We start from the raw sequence: 18207 nt of genomic DNA, 5'->3' as shown, positions 1-18207 counted from the left end.
ATTTACTCCTCATCCTCATCGGCCTCCTCAGAGGCGACGTTGTAGAAGCGGAGCTCGTAAACGCCCTTGGAGGTCGAGACGACGCGCAGCCAGTCACGGAGCTGCTGCTTCTTGAGGTACTTCTTGGTCCTGTAGTGGTTATATTAGCACAGTCCTCAACTACCGAACCAACTAACGAAAGAGGGATCCCGGGAACGTACAGGTACTTGAGGTAGCGACCAGAGAAGGGGATGTGAGCGACAACCTCAACCTTGCCATCGCCAACCTGGGAGATGACGACCTTGTCGCCGAGGTTTCCGACGCGGCCCTCAACCTTGATGCGGTCGTGGAGGAACTTCTCGAAAGCCGAGACATCGAAGATCTTGTCGTTGGCGGGCTGAGAAGCGTTGATGACGAACTGTAGAGATGAGTGTTAGCGAGTCCTTACATACAATAATTATGTCTTTTAAGAAATTGGTAGTAACGTACCTTCTGGGTGACCTTCTGGGCCTTGCGACCACGGGCGACCTACTCAACCGGAAGACGATTCAATTAGCCTACTGTTCCATTTGTCGAACCCCGATAGTGTGTGATGTCCTCGTTTGCGTATTTTCAGCCTCTCGTGCGCATTCCCTACCGTGGGCATTTCGGCCGTTGGTGATGGGCATGTAGCGACGAGGTGGGCAAGCGAAGCGAGGACCATCACGGACACGCAGGGGGAACAGCAAAGCGGTTCAAGAATGGAAACATACAGCGGGAGCCATTGTGACTGAAAAGGGGGTGTATAAGGAGATGAGGAGTGAAAAGTCGTTGGTCGCAAAGAGGTGAGTATCCTGCGCCTTTTGTGGGTGTGAGGGAGAGAAAAAGTTCGACGATGGAGCAAGCTGCGATGCCGAATCTGAGCCCTCCGTGGTGGGTTTGTCCCAATCGGGAAGCGGATTAGGGCCCAGCGTTTAGGGCAAAGTCCCGTGAAGAGTGGGAGACTACGAGCCAATGAAAGGGGCTTAAAATCGACACTAGTGACTCGCTACGCACGGGCCCGCTGGCTGCGAATATAAATACTCCTTCCCGCCCGCGATCTTTAGACTTTTTTTTCTTTTCTTTTCCAGCTCTCTTTGCCTTTTGGCTTAGATCAAGTGTAGTATCTGTTCTTTTCAGTTTAATCTCTGAAAGTGTTCTAAGGAACACAACATTGATTAATCTTATTTTTGGTCTCAGTGGCGGGACCTCTGTGCTTGCGCATGTCCTGCTACACAGTGTCATCGGGCTTACACTACCTCCGATCGACGCGAACTCCCTTTTTCATCAATACGGTCGGCTTGTCCGGCTGGTTGGAGAAGAATTGGATGTTTACGGAAATGTTCGTGTTATTATATCGTTTTAGCTAGTTATACATGTTCGGTCTAACTCGTGTCATGTAATTTGCAGTGTAGAGGATTATTCCACCGCTGGCTACCCTCGAACTGTCATACTACGTTAAGGAGGTCGGGCATCTTAACACTCGGGTCTATACAGACTCTTCTCTTTATTATTCTCCCTACATCTTCCGTCTAAACGCCTGAAATTCGCAAGTCTCTTATTCAGGAAAATGATGCCTCTCTAATGCATCCTCGATTGTATCTCTCCCTGCCTCTCCTACTGACTCTCGAAAACAGGCCTTCATCGCCTCCGGTATCCTCACCATAAGACTGGCAGCAGATACACCCTACACATTGCACTGGGAATCCTAGCTATCTTGATGCCGTGACACTCGGAATTCTAGGGTTTGGTGAGCTGGAGCTTGGAATTACGTACACCCGGAAGGCCTTTTGTGTTGGATAATCACCCTGTGGACAATGGAATACTGAACAAGACCGGCCCAAGCGCTTCCAGCACCTGCTGTGAGATTGGATGGCCCTCTAAAATTTCGGGAGGATGTGCTCTCAAGTTTTTGAACAGTGTCCTGTGTAGTCATTTATGGTGGTCTACAGCAGAGCGATGTAACTAGGAAGGGGATTTTGTAGCTGTGGTCATGCCGGGCTTCACCTATTGTTACCAAAAGGCAGTTAATGATGGTCATTAGTAAGTAAGGTCAGGTAACAAAGCAGCTGATTTTACACAACCTTAATCCGATTTAAGTCGTGTCAGGCTAATCCGTGCATCGGATGATACAGATGCCCGATGGTTAGGATATGTCGTAGCCAGTAGAGAGTCCGACGAAGAATGTCATGTATATCATGTAACTTCCCCAGAATTAGGCCACCAAATACCGGATTGATTCTTGTTGGAAGCATGCAAATTAGGAAAAAGCATTTTGATAGGTAAAGTTTCGTTCCTACCTAAATGACCTTATGTGTTATCCGTCACCAGACGTCAGGAAACTTTACAGCTGGGAGACGGCCTCGAACGTTCTCCAAATTTCAGCCATTTATCATGGATTCAGCTTGCAACTACCTTCGTCCAGCAACTGTCGTGGGTTATATCAACAGCAGGAAGCCTTCACTAATATGGAGATTGTACCGGAAATCGAGAACGATGCGTCTCTGGACACAGAAGGTGGTGGTAAGAACATTTCTGGACCGTCGACCCAAAAACTAACACAATCTTCTGCGGCAGAAACCAGAAACGATCGCCTCGAGAATGGGCCAACTCCTAGCGAAGACGAGACCGAGTGCGAGGTGCCTGACGAACAGCCTGCCGGATTATTGCAGGTCTCTGACCAAGCCTTCCTAGAAAGCCCGTCTGTGTTTGAGCCGATTCAAAAAGCCAGCCCTGGGGCACCCGTTACCCGATCGCCCTCTTGCTGGGATCTTTCAGATCAACAAGCAGAAAGTTTGCTTTTCCCAGACACAAATGGGGTGGAAGACCTGGACGGCGAGAGTTCCGGAAATAGGGAAGAGGTGACTACAAGCGTACCGTCTTCCTCGACTTTGGGCTCGCAACTAGCATCTCGAGAAACCGCTATGACCTCTCGGGAAGCCAGCAGTGTGAGCATAGCTGAAGCTGCCTCGATCGTCCAAGTCCAGAGGTCTAGCAACACACAAGCGAAACGGCTGCGTATCGGGAGTCCGAAGTGGTACTATACGTCGTCGTCACCATCAAGCAGCGAGCGTTGATATATTTTAGTGGATACAATAGCAGAAAGATGAGGCACAGACCAACTTTCTGTAAACAATATCGACAGTAACTCGATTGCTTACTACACGTGCTAACAGGGCAGGCGCAAATGCTTTCCCTGTACCTTTGGGAGTTCAAAAATTTCTCGTTTTGCTGCCGGTTGTTGATGGTTGCATGTCCTTTCTGAAGTTTTCGTTTAGTTTTTATACCTGAAATTCCAAGAAAAGGTGATGCTTCTGCAGTAGCCCATGCTGTTGTGCCTTGCCCTAGTTTGACGTCGGCAGCTTCCGAGGAATACGCTTCGGGATGCGATCATGCTTAAATCAACCGGTCGACCTGTCTGGCCAAATCCAGTACCTGTTAGAAATAGTCCAACGTACCTCAGGGCAGCATCACAAATCACGACTCATCGAGTCAAGTTGAGTCTCGACTCTGAGTAAGGATGACGTGATCGCCTCAACACCGGCCTAGACAAAGTCCACGTCGATCGATACCATAGATCACAACAATCAGGCTTTCAGTGATCAGAATTACAATGTGGGATTATCATTTGCCTCCTGAATCATTACTCGATCTATAACTAAGCTTCCCAAGACCAAGACAGCAGGAAAATACACAACCATTCCTGATCCGTCGCTCTTCGCCACCTATACATCTTGACCTCACAAGCCCACAATGACAAGACCATGATGCCGCTCTACCATACAGAGCAACTCTCCTAACTATCATGATCTCACCCTCGACATCATGATCGCCGATCTGGGAGTTAACTCATTGTATAAGAACGGCGCCGAATCTCCCTTACCAGTCTCTCATAGAAACAATCATTCATTCCAAGCATAAACAAGCATAAACAAGTCAAATAACACCACCAGAGCAACCCAAATACTATCAAAATGGCCCAAAACCAGAATCCCGGTAACTTCTTAAACCGCCCACAAGGCGAGGTCGAAGATATCGCCCGCAAGGGTGGCCAGCACAGCCACGCCGGTGGCTTCGCCAGCATGGACACCGGCAAGCAGGTACTTATCTCTTTGCTATGTATCTCTTTCAGCTTAGCGATGTGATGCTAATGTGGTTCATTCAAAGCGCGATATTGCGTCCCAGGGTGGCCAGGCCTCCAGTGGGAGCTTCCAGCCTGGCGAGCAGCGTGCGAAAGAAGCTGGAAGGAAGGGTGGTAAGGCGACGGGGTATGGATACCCTGAGGAATAAACCTAGCTGGTTTGAACTGGATGACTATAAATGATGCTTTTATGTTATGACTGTCTTTGATTTACTACCTACCCCCCGATTGCAGCATACGAGCAAGGGAAGGAGGGAAATGAAATGAAATGAATATCTTATATGCTCAAATTCGAGTGGGTTCCGAGTAGAACACTGGTACTAGTAGATATGGATGGCCGGTTATTGGCAAACTGGACTTACGTTTAACGTCTTTAGTAGGGACCTCCAGCTACTCACGACCTACCGATTTCGTCTCCATCTTCAATGAGGGATTCCCGTTGTTACACAGGAGCTGGATAATGAATGGCAGATTCAAGTTCGTAACAGAATAACATTATATAATAGGTAGGGCAGACCAACCTCCAATCAACCCTATATAAACCATCGTTTAGTGAAGGTTAGCGGTCTGCTGAATTGCGGTCCATTCTCATGGGCCTGTGGGGAAGAGCCGCGATAGATTAATTTCTGAAGGAGAATAATTTATAGTGGTGTTTGTTCGTTTACCTACAAAGTTGTGCTGTTGATGGTCACTGGAATGTAATGTGTCTTAGACGCGCCCGCAATCAAGTTGGCGGCCATTTGGCGAACGAACCTTAGGCTGCAGGAGCATTATAGTCAGCCAATAAAGTCCTAAGTCGCATTTACTAATTCTCTAATAACAAAGGGTGTGTTATGATTTAAAGAGCTTGTGACTCATTTGACTCACGATTCTCTCAGCCTCTACTACTAATTTTACTACCTGATAATAAAGGACTCCAGCACTTACAGTCATGAACTTCCAGACTCCACCATAGTGTTTCCCACCTTGAAGCAATACCCTCTTTATCGTGTCGGCTACTATCTGAAATGGAGCCTCCGAAGGACAACAAACCAGCCGATGCGGCAGGACCCAAAAACCAAAAACCAAGGCCCGACAAAACCAAGGCTCCATCGCCTAAAAATAATGTTCCTGACGACCCAGAGGCCATGTTCAAGGTTGGGTTTCTTGCTGATGTCTATGGCTTGAACGCGACTGATAAGGTGGTCACCCGCTTTCCACCCGAACCCAATGGTTTCCTTCACTTGGGGCACAGTAAAGCTATCGCAATCAACTTCGGATTTGCACAATACCATGGAGGCGTTTGCTATCTTCGATATGATGATACGAGCCCCGCTAAGGAGGAGGAGAAATATTTCACTGCTATTGCGGATATGATTCAATGGTTGGGATTCGAGCCCGTCAAAGTGACATATTCGAGTGATTATTTTGATCGCTTGTATAATCTCGCAGAAGATCTTATCAAGAAAGACGGTGCCTATGTTTGTCATTGCTCTAGTGTGTCGCCGTCCAGCATCCGTGCTTTTGATTTCACTAATAACATGTCATGTCAGAAAGCGAGGTCTCTCTCCAACGCGGTGGTGGTAAAGGCACTACCGCTCGCTATGCTTGTCCTCACCGCGATCGACCCACCGAGGAGTCCCTTGTCGAGTTCAGAGCCATGCGAGATGGAAAGTATGCGCCCAAAGAGGCCACTTTTCGTATGAAGCAGGACCTAGAGTCGGGGAATCCCCAAATGTGGGACTTGGCTGCTTATCGTGTCATTCAGCCTCGGAAGGGCGATGACGGTGACGACGAACAGAACTTGGGAATCCATCATCGCACTGGAGACAGGTGGAGGATCTATCCAACCTACGATTTCACGCATTGTCTTGTTGATAGCTTTGAAGGGATCACGCACTCGCTTTGTACGACTGAGTTCGAGCTCTCAAGGGTTTCGTATAATTGGCTGTGTGATAAGCTGGAAGTCTACCGGCCTATGCAAAGAGAGTAAGTGCCCTAGATTCCTATCTGCACTCAGAGAACGGGATTAACTGCCTTATTCTACCTTGTAGATATGGGCGCCTGAACTTGGCTGGCACAGTCCTGTCCAAGCGGAAAATCATGGACCTAATCTCGAACGGACATGTGCACGACTGGGATGATCCTCGTCTATACACGCTTATTGCGCTGAAACGTCGAGGTATTCCGCCTGGCGCTATTCTTTCCTTTGTCAATGGGCTTGGTGTCTCGAAGGCGACAACCACTATAGATACCAAGCGGTTTGAGCAAAGTGTAAGACAGTACTTGGAACGCACTGTGCCACGCTTGATGGTCGTTCCCGATCCTATCCCCGTGGTGATCGAAAACCTCCCTGAAGACCACCTGGAGATGGTGGAAGTCCCTTTTTCAAAAGACCCCGAATTTGGTGTATGTACCCCTCAAACTATGTCGCAATTCAGTGCTCATATGCCTAGGTTCACACTGTCCCGTTCACCGCAACGGTCTATATTGACCGATCTGACTTCCAGGAGACCGCCAGCAAAGATTTCTTCCGGCTAGCTCCTGGCAAATCAGTTGGCCTGTTGAAGGTGCCGTATCCCATAACGGCAACCAGTTTCGAGAAAGACCCGACCACTGGCCTAGTAACGTCAATACGTGCTCACTACGACAAGCCTGAGGAGGGTGCCACGTTCAAGAAACCCAAGGCGTACGTCCATATCCATCTGTCAAAACAGGCTTCACGTCCTTTTCGTATCAACCTTCAAATTCAAGCTAACCGAGCCTCCCATTAGCTACATCCACTGGGTCGCAGATTGCCCATCTCTGAACAGTCCCATCAAGGCCTCTGTCCGCATCTACGATCCCCTCTTCACCGTCAGCAATCCAGACTCGCACCCTGATGGTTTCCTTTCAGTTGTCAACCCGAACTCAGAGCACGTCTTCTTTCACGCTATGGTTGAAGTAGGTCTCCAAGAAATCATCCGCAGGGCCCCGTGGCCCAACTTCAAAGCGGAGCAAAAGCAAACGTCAGACTCGGACAGCGCGGCAGCGCCTCCAGAGAGTGTTCGGTTTCAAGGGATGCGCGTAGGGTATTTCTGCTTGGATCGCGATAGCTCAGATGATAGGGTTGTACTGAATCGGATCGTGACTTTGAAGGAGGATCCGAAGAAATGATGGATAACTAGGCAGTGTTATATCTTTAGTTCCGCGGCGAGTCATATCTTGTGTATGACGGCTACTCAGAAGTATAGGTATAGACTATAGAGTTGCCGCTGATTACCCGGACTATAACTATAAGCGTCATTCTTAGTAGATCGGCTCGGATCTATAAGAGATATGTGAGAAGCCGAACGCCTGGGCGGTTCTATGAGATATGTAGGCTAGTGGCTACGTAAGAAAGGAAAGGCTTGAATTAACAGGCCTATTATTTCTATACAGGCTTAAGTCTATAATATAGTCTAGCTAGAGCATGAAGTGGTAGTGGGTTGTCTTATATTTTTTTTGAATGGACTGTTGTATCTGGTATTCCCTCCTTCATCAACCTTCCCCATTTAGTTATGCCATAATTTCATAGCCGCTCAGGAGTGGAACAATCTAGCAATTGCGAGCAGAAAAATTGGTGTATTACTCAAGATCGTATACCAGGGTACCTAGTACGTACTGTGGATAAGAATTGAGCACTCTATTTAGTAGGGCAACCGCAGCAGCAGCCGTATCCTCCGGCTAGCTCATAGTGACGGCGACAATCCCCGCTCCCAGGAAGAACAGGGTTGGATCCGGGACACTTCACACGACCAAGGAAATCTGTCGGGTACTGGTGGCAGTCACTTTCGTAACAGACTGCGAGGGCGGATGGGAGGCCGACGAGGCCAAGGAGGACCATTGACAAACGCATATTTCAGATATAGTACTTTTGAGGAATGGCTTGAATGCTTGATTGAAAGAATGATCGAGGGTTAGGAGAATAGATACAGGACCAGCGGGCGTGGATGAGGTATTTATAAGTTATACCAGGACACCAGTGACTGGAAGATCTATGGTCTTTGTTCAGGTTATCTTGAACTTGTAACTAGTTAGTGATCTGCACACTGACGAAAACCCCGGCTAACAAGAACATGATAGTTAGCTATTCAGCCTCAGGTAACACGTAATTACAATATTCTCTCTGACAGCCCTCTATTTACTTGCCGTGGGTAGTGGAAGTCCTCATAAGCACGCACCAGTATAACTGGGTTGACTTCAAGTTATTAAACACTTATAAAATTTCTATATATTCTTCAAAATAATAGTACTCTAGAAAATGCTTGTGATACTGCCAATATCCTATCCGCCGAGACGGGGCGAAGGATATAACTATACCTCGTTGATCACTGAAGATCAGACCAGCTGCCTCCACTCTCGATCCTCGACTCCAAGTCATAACAGAGCACGCTAGCTCCACAACGCCACCTACTGGCCCGAGTGTTTCTGTGACAAATGTATAGTCCCCACAACGAGCCTTCGCCCTGGAAGGCGAGGTGGAACCTATGCAGGCATCCCCATACTCTACACCTTTATGGGAAAGACAACCGAGATGGCACTTCCAGGTTTTCCACGTTCGATCGATTCAACCATTCAACAGAGATCGATCAACATGAGGGGGCTTGTGGAGTCTACAGCCACGCAATCAGAAACTTGGTCATTGAGATGGGGCATAGATGCTAGGCTAGGGGCTCGGCTTTCAGAAGATCAATTCAAGCGGATGAATGTTGCGGAACCCTTTATTGACTGCAGCCTCGGTTATATTCTTTGGTACAGATCGAATGACCCAGGAAATATCCTAGCTTTGAAGATCAATATGGCCGCATGCCCCGGCCGACAATTACGAATCTACAGGTGGCCTAGACGAGGTAGAGGTAGATTGCAGCGTACAAGGTAGCTGATATCGAGGTGTACTAAGTACTCCACCTTTCTCGCTAATACATCTCGTGGGTCTCGTATATGTCCCCAGCCACGGCTAGGAAAGATCGATCTCTTTACACATTGAAACTCGTGGTTTTGTAACTCCAGTCAGTGTCGTCAAGAACTCCGCAGATGCTCCTGAGATCCGCTGTCATAGCACCAACTGTCTCCTTCAGATTGCACCTTCTCAGAAGAAGCAATACTCCCGTGCACGAGTTAGTGGATGGACGTCACCATTGCCTTGCCCTCCGAGGTCACAGGTGGATGTAAGTATCATTGCGCAAGTGGGGGCCCAGAAAGCCAAGATTATTGTCGGTGTGGCTGCGTATTCTATTCGATTCAATTCGATTCAAGTTCATTAACCCGGCTTAGTAACTAGTATAGGCATCTCGAAGCCTTTGTGGTTATGGTGTTTTGCACGTTGTTAACTCCCGAGTCAAGTTAGGGTTACGTGTGTGGGGACACTGTACTGTATTGTCCGTGGATAATGGGGTTAAGCTAAAGGAGGGGGAAATAAACAAGCACATATAGCTTCATGTAACAAGTTAGCTCAGCCGCTCATTACTAAATAACTAATTCTAGGTATGGAACACTTTTTCCACATCACAGCGTGTATCGAAACAAGGGAGAGGTCGCCCATCTTGCAAGATCTTCGTCTTCCGCTTCTACCAGAGTCACGGCGTTTACCGAGACTTCAAAGGGTAGTCCTCGAAATGGAAAGTTGTTAGCGTAATTTGAAAGCCAAGTAAGTATACAAATCAGTCCCTGAAGACCGGAGACCCAACCCACGAATAGCGCTCTCGGCCATTAACATAGGCCTCTCTCTCCTCCTGGATCTGATATAGCACCACCAACTCTAGCCCTGGAATTTCCAACTGAACGTCCTTCTCCGTTGACTCGGAGCAAAACCCGACAATAATCTTTTTCAGATTGGGAAATTGTTTCTCGCGGATATCCCCAACCTTTTGCAAGTGAGGAATAATCCGTGCATCAGCATACAGGATACTCAAGTGCTCTATTGACGCCGGAAGCACATCCACCAGCTCTGGCCTTTCCTTATCCGCCTGAGGATTGGCAGGATACGCCTCCATCGCATTCGACCGTGGATGCAGTAGCCCAAGCAGACTATGCATACCACTCCGAAGCTTCTTCAACCTAGTAAACCGCCGCAGCCCCGTCCCCATGTACCACTCTCTCGCCGTCAAATCATACAACGGCATCTTCACATGATCATCGTCATACAGCATCGTGAGCTCCTCAAGCGTATCTCCATGGCGCCGAAGCTCCCCCACAGCCTCCCGCGGCCTGAAATGGTCCTCATTATCACGGACTTTCCCAAAAGTATAGTTGAACGTGCGGAGCGTTCTGCAGCTGCGTATAAACACCCGCATGGCATCCGGCCCCATACAGCTTGCGAGTATGTGGAGATGTTCAAGCGCAGATGAGCCGTCTCGGAATCGAGATGGACTCATACTGTCATCGCTTAGGTGTATGATTTGCGCCTCGTGTGTCATGTTAAACATGCTTCCGTACTCGTGACATGGTCCCGTAGAGAATAGGTAGTCTTCGGTTTCTATGGAGAATCGTCGGATGCTGTTAAGGCCAAGGCTAGAAGAAAACTCGCCCGAATCGGCGTGGTCAAATAGCTCACATATCAACTCGCAGCTCTCAGGCCGGTCGAGGAACATATTCTTGAGATTGGGTAGGTTGCAGAGTATGACGGCAAGCATGGGGTCACTGTGCCCTTCTCTGATCCCGGCTTTCAGGCGGTCTTGGAATTCAGCTGGAAGTGGGAGCTTTGAGACTGCGGACTGGAATAATTGGATATCTTCGTCTGAGATTTCGCGGGGGTCATCTTGGGTGGCATCCGCCATGCGGAGTTCTTCAATGTGGCTGGCTAGGCATGGGTTGGTGAGTATAGTCCGCAGGAATGGGTTGTAAGGTTGCTGATTGTATTTGCGGTAGCTTCTCCAGAGACGCGGCGTGGCTAGTTGGTGGATTTGCTTGCACGTTCGAGATAGGCGCGAATGATCAGAGGGGCCCAGGAGAGAAATTATGGAGTAGAGAACCTCCACGGGAACGAGAGAGAGTTGTGTCATTGTATCGTATGAAAAAGAAAAGTATTGGATCAAGTGAGACAGTCTTTAATTATAATGTATCTGTACCCAGGACTTACTTAAAACAAATAAAATAAACAAATAACCCAATAAAACTAAGCATATCACTAGGTGGAGTGGGGGCTGTCAGCCACGGGGTGTCCTGCCCTACTCTCCACAGTCCACTCCCTGTGATGTTCCCTAAACATAACTCGACCCAGAGCTATAGCAAGTTTTTATTTTCCACTGGCTCTAGGACCTGTTTATATTGGAGAACATTCCTCGTCTTTCGACAAGGTACCGGGCGATAGAGCCCATCAGATAATGAATGCCTCACCCGATAAAGACCAGGCGCATTTCAGAAGATCCCAAAAAGAATCCAGTTATGCGAATGGAGAACATATATGTGACATGGCTGTTGAAAGCCAAATTGCCTGATTTGGTCTGGATAATGCAGGCAAAAGAGCACGGCAAAGTTGAATGCCAAGAATCGTCATGCTGGTAGAAGCACCATCCAAAGACCCTCATAGTGAAGTAAGCAAATATTAAATTTGTTGATTTTGAAAGTTGATCCCTCTGACGAAGATAGTTTAGATAGTTGTACATTTCTCGCTACTTGATGTGCCGGATAGAAAGCTGACATTTCAGAAGATACAAGAATCAGTACCATTTCATACTATGATGTGCTGTAGTTTATTTTTTGGGTCCAATAGAAAACACCGAATACGGAAAGCTTCAAATAGGAACTACATTGTTAATTCTGTGGCGGAAACCCGTGACCGCTTGTATTTATTAATGACATAGTCGTGTATATGCCTCAGATGATATACTTAGGGCTATTACGAAGCAGTTTATAAATGCTTCTTGACTAGGGCTATGGCCGATCCCGTGAATCCTTGAACATAAGAGTAGTTGAATTCATAACGCCTAATGCAAATAGTAAGTAATGCAACATAGGAGATGTCTGGAAAGCGAGATATCGAGAGAATATACAGCAAGCCCGGAGGTTAGACCTGGAGGAATCAGGAAAGTCCCAGAACAGTCAGAACGCAGAGCCTCATAATTCAGCCCCCTACTCCGTACGACCCCGATGACCAAAACCCCGATAACAGAAGTGAACAACGCAAGGAAAGGCTCGTTAGCGCCACGCCGTCTCTCAGGATCCCGGGGTGTCCTTGATGTCAAGATATGATAGGCAGCCCTGGCCGGACATCCCTGCCTGCTTCGAATGCAGGCGGAATGGATCATCGACCGCGTGCTACAGGAGCAACGAAAGACTGCGAGGCTGAGGTGAAGGTGGGGAAGGGGCCCGTGTTCTTGAATCAGTTGAAGTTAATGAGGCATATAACACTTCCCCTCCCCCTACGCGCCAGCCTCGCCAGCCTCCAGCTTATTCTGTTGCGTCAGACAAATGCTGACCACGGAAAGAAGCACATCTGAACTACTGGATAAGTTCTTCTGAGCAACCCATTCCCTGCTAATAAAATACTGTACTTCTGCAGCTCTTTGGAATATGACTCGCTTAGTACTGCCGCCCGCCTCGCGATACTCCTCCAAGCTTCAAACCGCCAGATACACGGTCGGATGGATCTGCGTGCTCCCCACCGAGTTCTCCGCCGCACGGAGAATGCTGGACGAAGAATATCCTGCGGACGATCTGATCCGAGGCGAAGGGGACCGGAACAGCTACATCTTGGGACGAATCGGCAAGCATAACGTCGTGCTCAACTGCCCGCCGGCCGGAACCTCTGGCGAACTTCGAGCGGCCAGGACCGCCACCGATATGAAGAGCAGCTTTCCTTGGATCCGCTTTGTGCTTCTCGTGGGCATTGGAGGAGGGGTACCGGCGCGCAAACACGATATCCGGCTGGGGGATGTCGTCGCTGGGACTTCGGTGGTTCCCCTGGATAAAGGCGCAGCCACCGACCATGGGTTTCGTCCCGATGTGAAATGCCTCTGGCCCCCAGACGTCCTCTCCGCTGCCGTCACCTTCCTCGAATCTCATCTCCAAGCAAGGAATCTGGCGCGGATTGTGGAGGAGGCTGCCACCGACCCAGTGCGTGGCCGATGCTCGCGCCCCAAGATCGATCGATTGTACTGTTCCTCCTATCTTCATCATGAAGACTGCGATTGCCTGCGCTCAGACCCCGAATACTTCACCAGAATCCACCATCGCAACCCTCGACAGGGGACTCTCGTTTCGGCACACCATGGTCGCATTGGGTCCGGCAACGCGGTCATAAAAGATGCTCACACGCGAGACGAGTATGCAAAGCGACACAACGTGCTCTGCGTTGAAATGGAGGCAGTCGGCGTCATGGAGGTCACCGGCTGTTTGCCGATCCGGGGCATCTCAGACTATGCAGACGGGCACAAGAATGACGACTGGCAGCCCTATGCGGCACTGGCTGCTGCAGTCTACGCAAAGGAGCTGCTGCAGGCCATGAGCACAGCTGATGTTGAACGATGTGTCCTTCATGTCGCGGGCAATATTTTGGAGAGTTTTATCAACGGCGCCGTATGCTCTGCATCCAGTCACTCGGCTGGAAGCTCCCTGCAATCTGCGCAATCTGTCATGGAGGGACTAATGGATCGACATGAGATTGTTGTAACACTCCTGGATGGTCCAATTCAGAATCTCGGGGACCAAACTCGCATCAAGCTTGAAGATGTTCAAAAGGTAAAAGAGCTGCAAAGTAGTCAGACTCGCATACAGGAAGCTCTGCAGCATCTTGGGGCAAGAGTCGACCAGCAGGCGGAGAATTCCAACTATGTGACCAGAGCCGAGTGGGAAAAGCTCAGGGCTCAGGTACAACAAAACACCTCCAATATTGAGGCTCTGTCTACCACCACTCAGGACACGTTGGACACCACTGTTCGTCTCATGGACGACCTGGGCCACCATATCAACAAAGAAAAGTTCATTTTCGTCGCCCGCATTCTGAATTCCGCAAAGGAGTATACCGACCACGCTACACGCTTTGGCAAAGCCTATAAGGGGAAAGAGCGTAGGACAAAGGACTCGGAGTCGACCACGACCTCTCCACCGCCGTCCGAAAAAGCAGGGCCTTCATCATCTGGACGGGCTGGCACCGCTGCTTTCTCAAACTCTCAGCCTCAGTCTGGTCCAGAACCACAGTCACCAACCCCGTCGTTCTACGAGAACTTTCGCAGTAAGTTTACCGGCAAGAAGGAAACAGGATCTCGGTCTTCCACTCCAACTGAAGAGTCACGACCAAAGATTCCCCCCCGTCCTCTCCATGGTTTTGTGCGGGAACCGGTCACAAGTCCCATTTCACCGTATCTGCACGACAGTCCAGCTACACCGGGAGGACTACGTCCTGGAGGACACGGCTTGCCTCCTCGACCCAACATACGCCAACCCCCCCGGCCTAGCCCGCAGCGGCAACCCTCCCCAAGGACACAACCCCAGAGTAGTAATACCTCTCGCCACGCAAGCCCGAGTGGCCGACCAAATCAAGCAATGCAAGATCGGGAAATGCATACTCCACGCTCGCAACAGAGCACTGGAGGGTCTGCCATGTCGGGCACTACGCTCAGCTCTCAACACTTGTCTGAACAGATGAACGAAAAACCGGAGGAGGCGGAGTACGAGCGGAAACCTGTCAAGGATATACGTTCTATGTTTGAGCAGGGCGGGCATACACCGTCAAGTAAGAAGTAAGTTGGATATACCGTGTTTGGCTTTACGGCGGGACACTACTTACATGGTGGTAGAAGGGCCTTTTGACAGTGCACACAACAAGCCACTCGCAATTCTCCGTCCGCTATGGACAGCTTCTATAGAGTACCGGGTTCAGGCTACTCCCGTCTCCAAGCCCAACCCGACCCAATTTGCGGAGCTCTCGACTGAGAGTACAGATACCAGGATGGTCAACTACGTTGTTGATGCCGGATTAGTGTTCATCAGATTCATGCTTTGGAATCGTTGGCCTGTTCTTATTTATCGGAAGCCTTGTTAGGTACCGGAAGCGCTCCGGCCTGCATAGAGCCACGTAATTCGGTCCACCACAGAAGAAAAGCCCCTATCATCAACCCTAAGAAGTTTCTGTACTCTATCATTTCCAGATATGTTTAGACTAGCACATACGACCACAGGGTGTGGAAAACAGGGCTTCCCGTCCGCTCAGCCGTACTTAAGCCACACGCCGGCTGGTTAGTAGTATGGTGGGTGACCACATGCGAATCCCAGCTGTTGTATGTTTTGTTTTTTATACTTGATGTAGTAGTCAAGCATACACATACTCTAATCGGTATTGGCGGAGATCGCTAAATATGTATCTTTCACAGTCGAGTCTAGCGGCTCTCGCCTGATGTACTCAAACACGATGTGAGTTGTCGCAGCCTTCTAAGCTCCACATACTTTATTTTACTGGATCCATATTCATATTCATGGCTCCTGTAGGGCTGCATCCGCTGCTATGCCGAGCCAATCACGGCTGCCAGTGGGTCAAAGGTCAAAATCAAATATAGTCGGCCACCCAGACGCCGTTCTATTCAAAAACTTATCACTAAGCCGAACCGGCCTTTTGCTTCACGGGTGGCAAGCTGAATCATGGCGATGGCCGTGGGCGTGGAGGGCGCTGTGCCTCGAAAACGTCGCCTACAAATACACTGCGTGCAAATCCATTGCTATCCCAAGACGCCTCCATATCGGAAAGCTGCTCCTTCATGCTGACCCACGTGAAGCGCCTCTTTGGATCACCATCTTGCATGGACATGCAAATCCATCTCCGCAGAGAGCCGCCTGTCTATATAAACGTAGACGCGGTCTGCGGCCATGTGCTACTCACCTGCGAAACACAAGTCGACATAGCCACAGTCACAGTGAAGCTCTCTGGATCTGCGGTATCGAGAATAAATACCCAGCAACTCACCGAGTCACATCTGGTATGCTTCCGCTTTTATTCCTAATTCCATGTCTAACGCATTGGACAGCTCTTTAAAATATCCGAACAGCTATTTCCTCCCGATGGATGCGCCGGCGCTTTTACCTCGCGGTCTGTCACTCTCCCTCCAGGAAAGCATCTCTTTCCATTCTCAATCAAGGTGAAATTCCACAGCTAATTTAGTATATATATATTCCCAGCTAACCGCGGACTCAGCTCCCCCCAGCAACGCAATGCTACAAGTCCGCGACACCACCTCAGCTAAGGACACAAGCGCCGCACCTAATGCGTAAACTACCGCCGTCCACAGGTGACAGCTCGTCCCCAGAGGAAATCAAGTACGTCCTCGAAGCGACTATCCGACAGGACGGCGTCATACGTGCACCTCGCAGAACCGTAAGTATCCATCCCATACTCACACCCGGTTTCTATCTCCCTGACCACATCGGCACCCAGGCCAGGGAGATCTACCTCCGCTGCAGATCAACGATTGACCTCCCCCTGCACGGGCAACATGCTCAAGTACAAAGACAGCGGATTTCGTACAGCACAGGACACTCGGAGATCAAGTCGCGCCCTCTCACCTACGAGGTCACGATAGAGCTGCTGAACGGGCCTTTTCTGTCCCTGGGCCAGCCGATCCCGCTCGCCGTGCAGGCTCAAGGCATGGATGGCAGCACCAGCAGCAACAACATCGCCCTATATGACTTCCAATCAATGATCTTCGAAACGACCGAGGTCCGGGCCCGAGGGGCGGTAGAGCGCCTCACCCGCTCCTGGATCGTGCAGACCATGGCCAACCTGCAGCAACTATTTACATATACACCTGGTGACGAGAGAAACCACGGCTCAGTGGACGACAGTCTGTGGAGGCCGTGGTGCGTGCCGCTTTTTCTGACCCCGACGTTTGAGACGTGTAATGTCAGTCGCGACTACAAACTGGAGATCCGGCTTGGGATTGGGCTTGGACGGAATAATGTTTGTTTTTGCTTTTCGTTTGCTGTTAACGTGAATCTCTGACGTTTTGCCCTAGATAAGGATCGTGGGGTTTCAGTTTCCGGTTTATATTGTCTCGGTATCTGGGCTGGGGTCTTGTGCTGGGATTCAAGCCCCGGCGCCGGAGCTGGAGTACTATAGAAAGGAGGACATGCTGGAGAAAGAGATAGAGGTAGAGAGATTATAGTGTCTACAATATTAGAATCTGATATTCTATACTTTTAATCTCTACGCAGCTCTCAGGCAGATTACTAAATAGACTAGTTGTGCTTCCGAAAATAACAGACGAAGAGCAGAACTCCTAGATACAGTAATAACAGTATTTATATACCCAATGTGTGAGACCCTCCGCAACATATAACTCATTCTTATTTTGTTCGAGAAATAATTACGTGCTGTGTAAATATGGCATGGAGTTGGTGCTCTCGAGCAGCATGTCCGGTGGAAGCGGAAATTTAGATTAAACCGGCACACAGTGACACGGTCTTGAGCTAAATAGAATGGTCGATTTAGCTAATTACACTACACTACACTAAATACATGAAGGTCAACTACGTTGTTGATGCTGGATTAGTGTTCATCAGGGTCATGTTTTAAATCGTTGGTGGCCTGTCCTGTAGTTATCAGAAGCACTCCGGCTATTGCAGAGCCACATAAATTCGGCCCACCACAGAAGAAAAACTTATTGTCATTAACCTTTAGAAGTTTTCTCTGTACTTTATATTCCACCATTAGAGAGAGTTAGCACATACAACCACAGGATGTGGAAAATAGGGCTTCCTGTCTGCTCAGCTGTACTTAAGCTACTATTATTAACATGGTTAGAAGTAACGTAATTCCCGGTCGGTTCGTGTATCCCGGTCGGTTCGTGCTTACCCCCCCAAAAACCATGCTTGATCAACTTTAAAGCACTGTACAACAACCAAAAGTAATTCGAATTGAATAAACTAAACCTATTTACGATTTGGACATCTCGTCCTAGTATGCCCTTTAATATTACATTCAGAACATGTTGGTGGGGCACGTTTAAGTATAGTTGAAGTTGGAAGAGCACTTCCACCAGTATTACCCCCCTCTACCTCCAATTGCTCATTTCTCAACGAAATTAGATCCCTAGCTTCTTGAAATGAAAGGCCTTCTGTAGGAGTCATCTGGCGCTTAGAAC

At 49.0% G+C, this 18207-nt stretch overlaps 7 protein-coding genes across 7 annotated transcripts; 5 read left to right on the top strand and 2 right to left on the bottom strand.

The window, feature by feature from the left end:
* Positions 1-2: 2 nt before the first annotated feature.
* On the bottom strand, positions 3-743 carry RPL22 (60S ribosomal protein eL22; the record flags this gene model as incomplete). Its single annotated transcript, XM_041701938.1, has 4 exons — positions 3-129; positions 201-397; positions 469-507; positions 732-743. The coding sequence occupies 4 exons, from the start codon at positions 741-743 to the stop codon at positions 3-5; spliced, it is 375 nt and encodes a 124-aa protein (XP_041554773.1).
* A 1722-nt stretch (positions 744-2465) lies between these two features.
* On the top strand, positions 2466-3074 carry APUU_30803A (uncharacterized protein; the record flags this gene model as incomplete). The annotated part of the gene is made up of 2 exons (XM_041701937.1): positions 2466-2514; positions 2575-3074. 2 exons carry the CDS (start codon positions 2466-2468, stop codon positions 3072-3074), a joined length of 549 nt encoding a protein of 182 aa, XP_041554772.1.
* An 897-nt stretch (positions 3075-3971) lies between these two features.
* On the top strand, positions 3972-4287 carry APUU_30802A (general stress protein; the record flags this gene model as incomplete). The annotated part of the gene is made up of 2 exons (XM_041701936.1): positions 3972-4097; positions 4165-4287. 2 exons carry the CDS (start codon positions 3972-3974, stop codon positions 4285-4287), a joined length of 249 nt encoding a protein of 82 aa, XP_041554771.1.
* An 858-nt stretch (positions 4288-5145) lies between these two features.
* On the top strand, positions 5146-7273 carry APUU_30801A (glutamine--tRNA ligase; the record flags this gene model as incomplete). Its single annotated transcript, XM_041701935.1, has 5 exons — positions 5146-5614; positions 5671-6106; positions 6172-6526; positions 6574-6806; positions 6892-7273. The coding sequence occupies 5 exons, from the start codon at positions 5146-5148 to the stop codon at positions 7271-7273; spliced, it is 1875 nt and encodes a 624-aa protein (XP_041554770.1).
* Positions 7274-9798: 2525 nt separating this feature from the next.
* On the bottom strand, positions 9799-11139 carry APUU_30800S (F-box protein; the record flags this gene model as incomplete). Its single annotated transcript, XM_041701934.1, has 1 exon — positions 9799-11139. One exon carries the CDS (start codon positions 11137-11139, stop codon positions 9799-9801), a length of 1341 nt encoding a protein of 446 aa, XP_041554769.1.
* Positions 11140-12649: 1510 nt separating this feature from the next.
* APUU_30799A (uncharacterized protein) lies at positions 12650-14821 on the top strand (the record flags this gene model as incomplete). Its single annotated transcript, XM_041701933.1, has 1 exon — positions 12650-14821. The coding sequence occupies one exon, from the start codon at positions 12650-12652 to the stop codon at positions 14819-14821; it is 2172 nt and encodes a 723-aa protein (XP_041554768.1).
* Positions 14822-15870: 1049 nt separating this feature from the next.
* APUU_30798A (uncharacterized protein) lies at positions 15871-17066 on the top strand (the record flags this gene model as incomplete). Its single annotated transcript, XM_041701932.1, has 3 exons — positions 15871-16047; positions 16096-16206; positions 16263-17066. The coding sequence occupies 3 exons, from the start codon at positions 15871-15873 to the stop codon at positions 17064-17066; spliced, it is 1092 nt and encodes a 363-aa protein (XP_041554767.1).
* Positions 17067-18207: the final 1141 nt, after the last annotated feature.

Source organism: Aspergillus puulaauensis, chromosome 3 (genome assembly GCF_016861865.1).
Source record: "Aspergillus puulaauensis MK2 DNA, chromosome 3, nearly complete sequence".
NCBI lineage: Eukaryota > Fungi > Ascomycota > Eurotiomycetes > Eurotiales > Aspergillaceae > Aspergillus > Aspergillus puulaauensis.
Note: the sequence above shows the minus strand (reverse complement) of the source record. Positions and strands in the feature narration are given on the sequence as shown.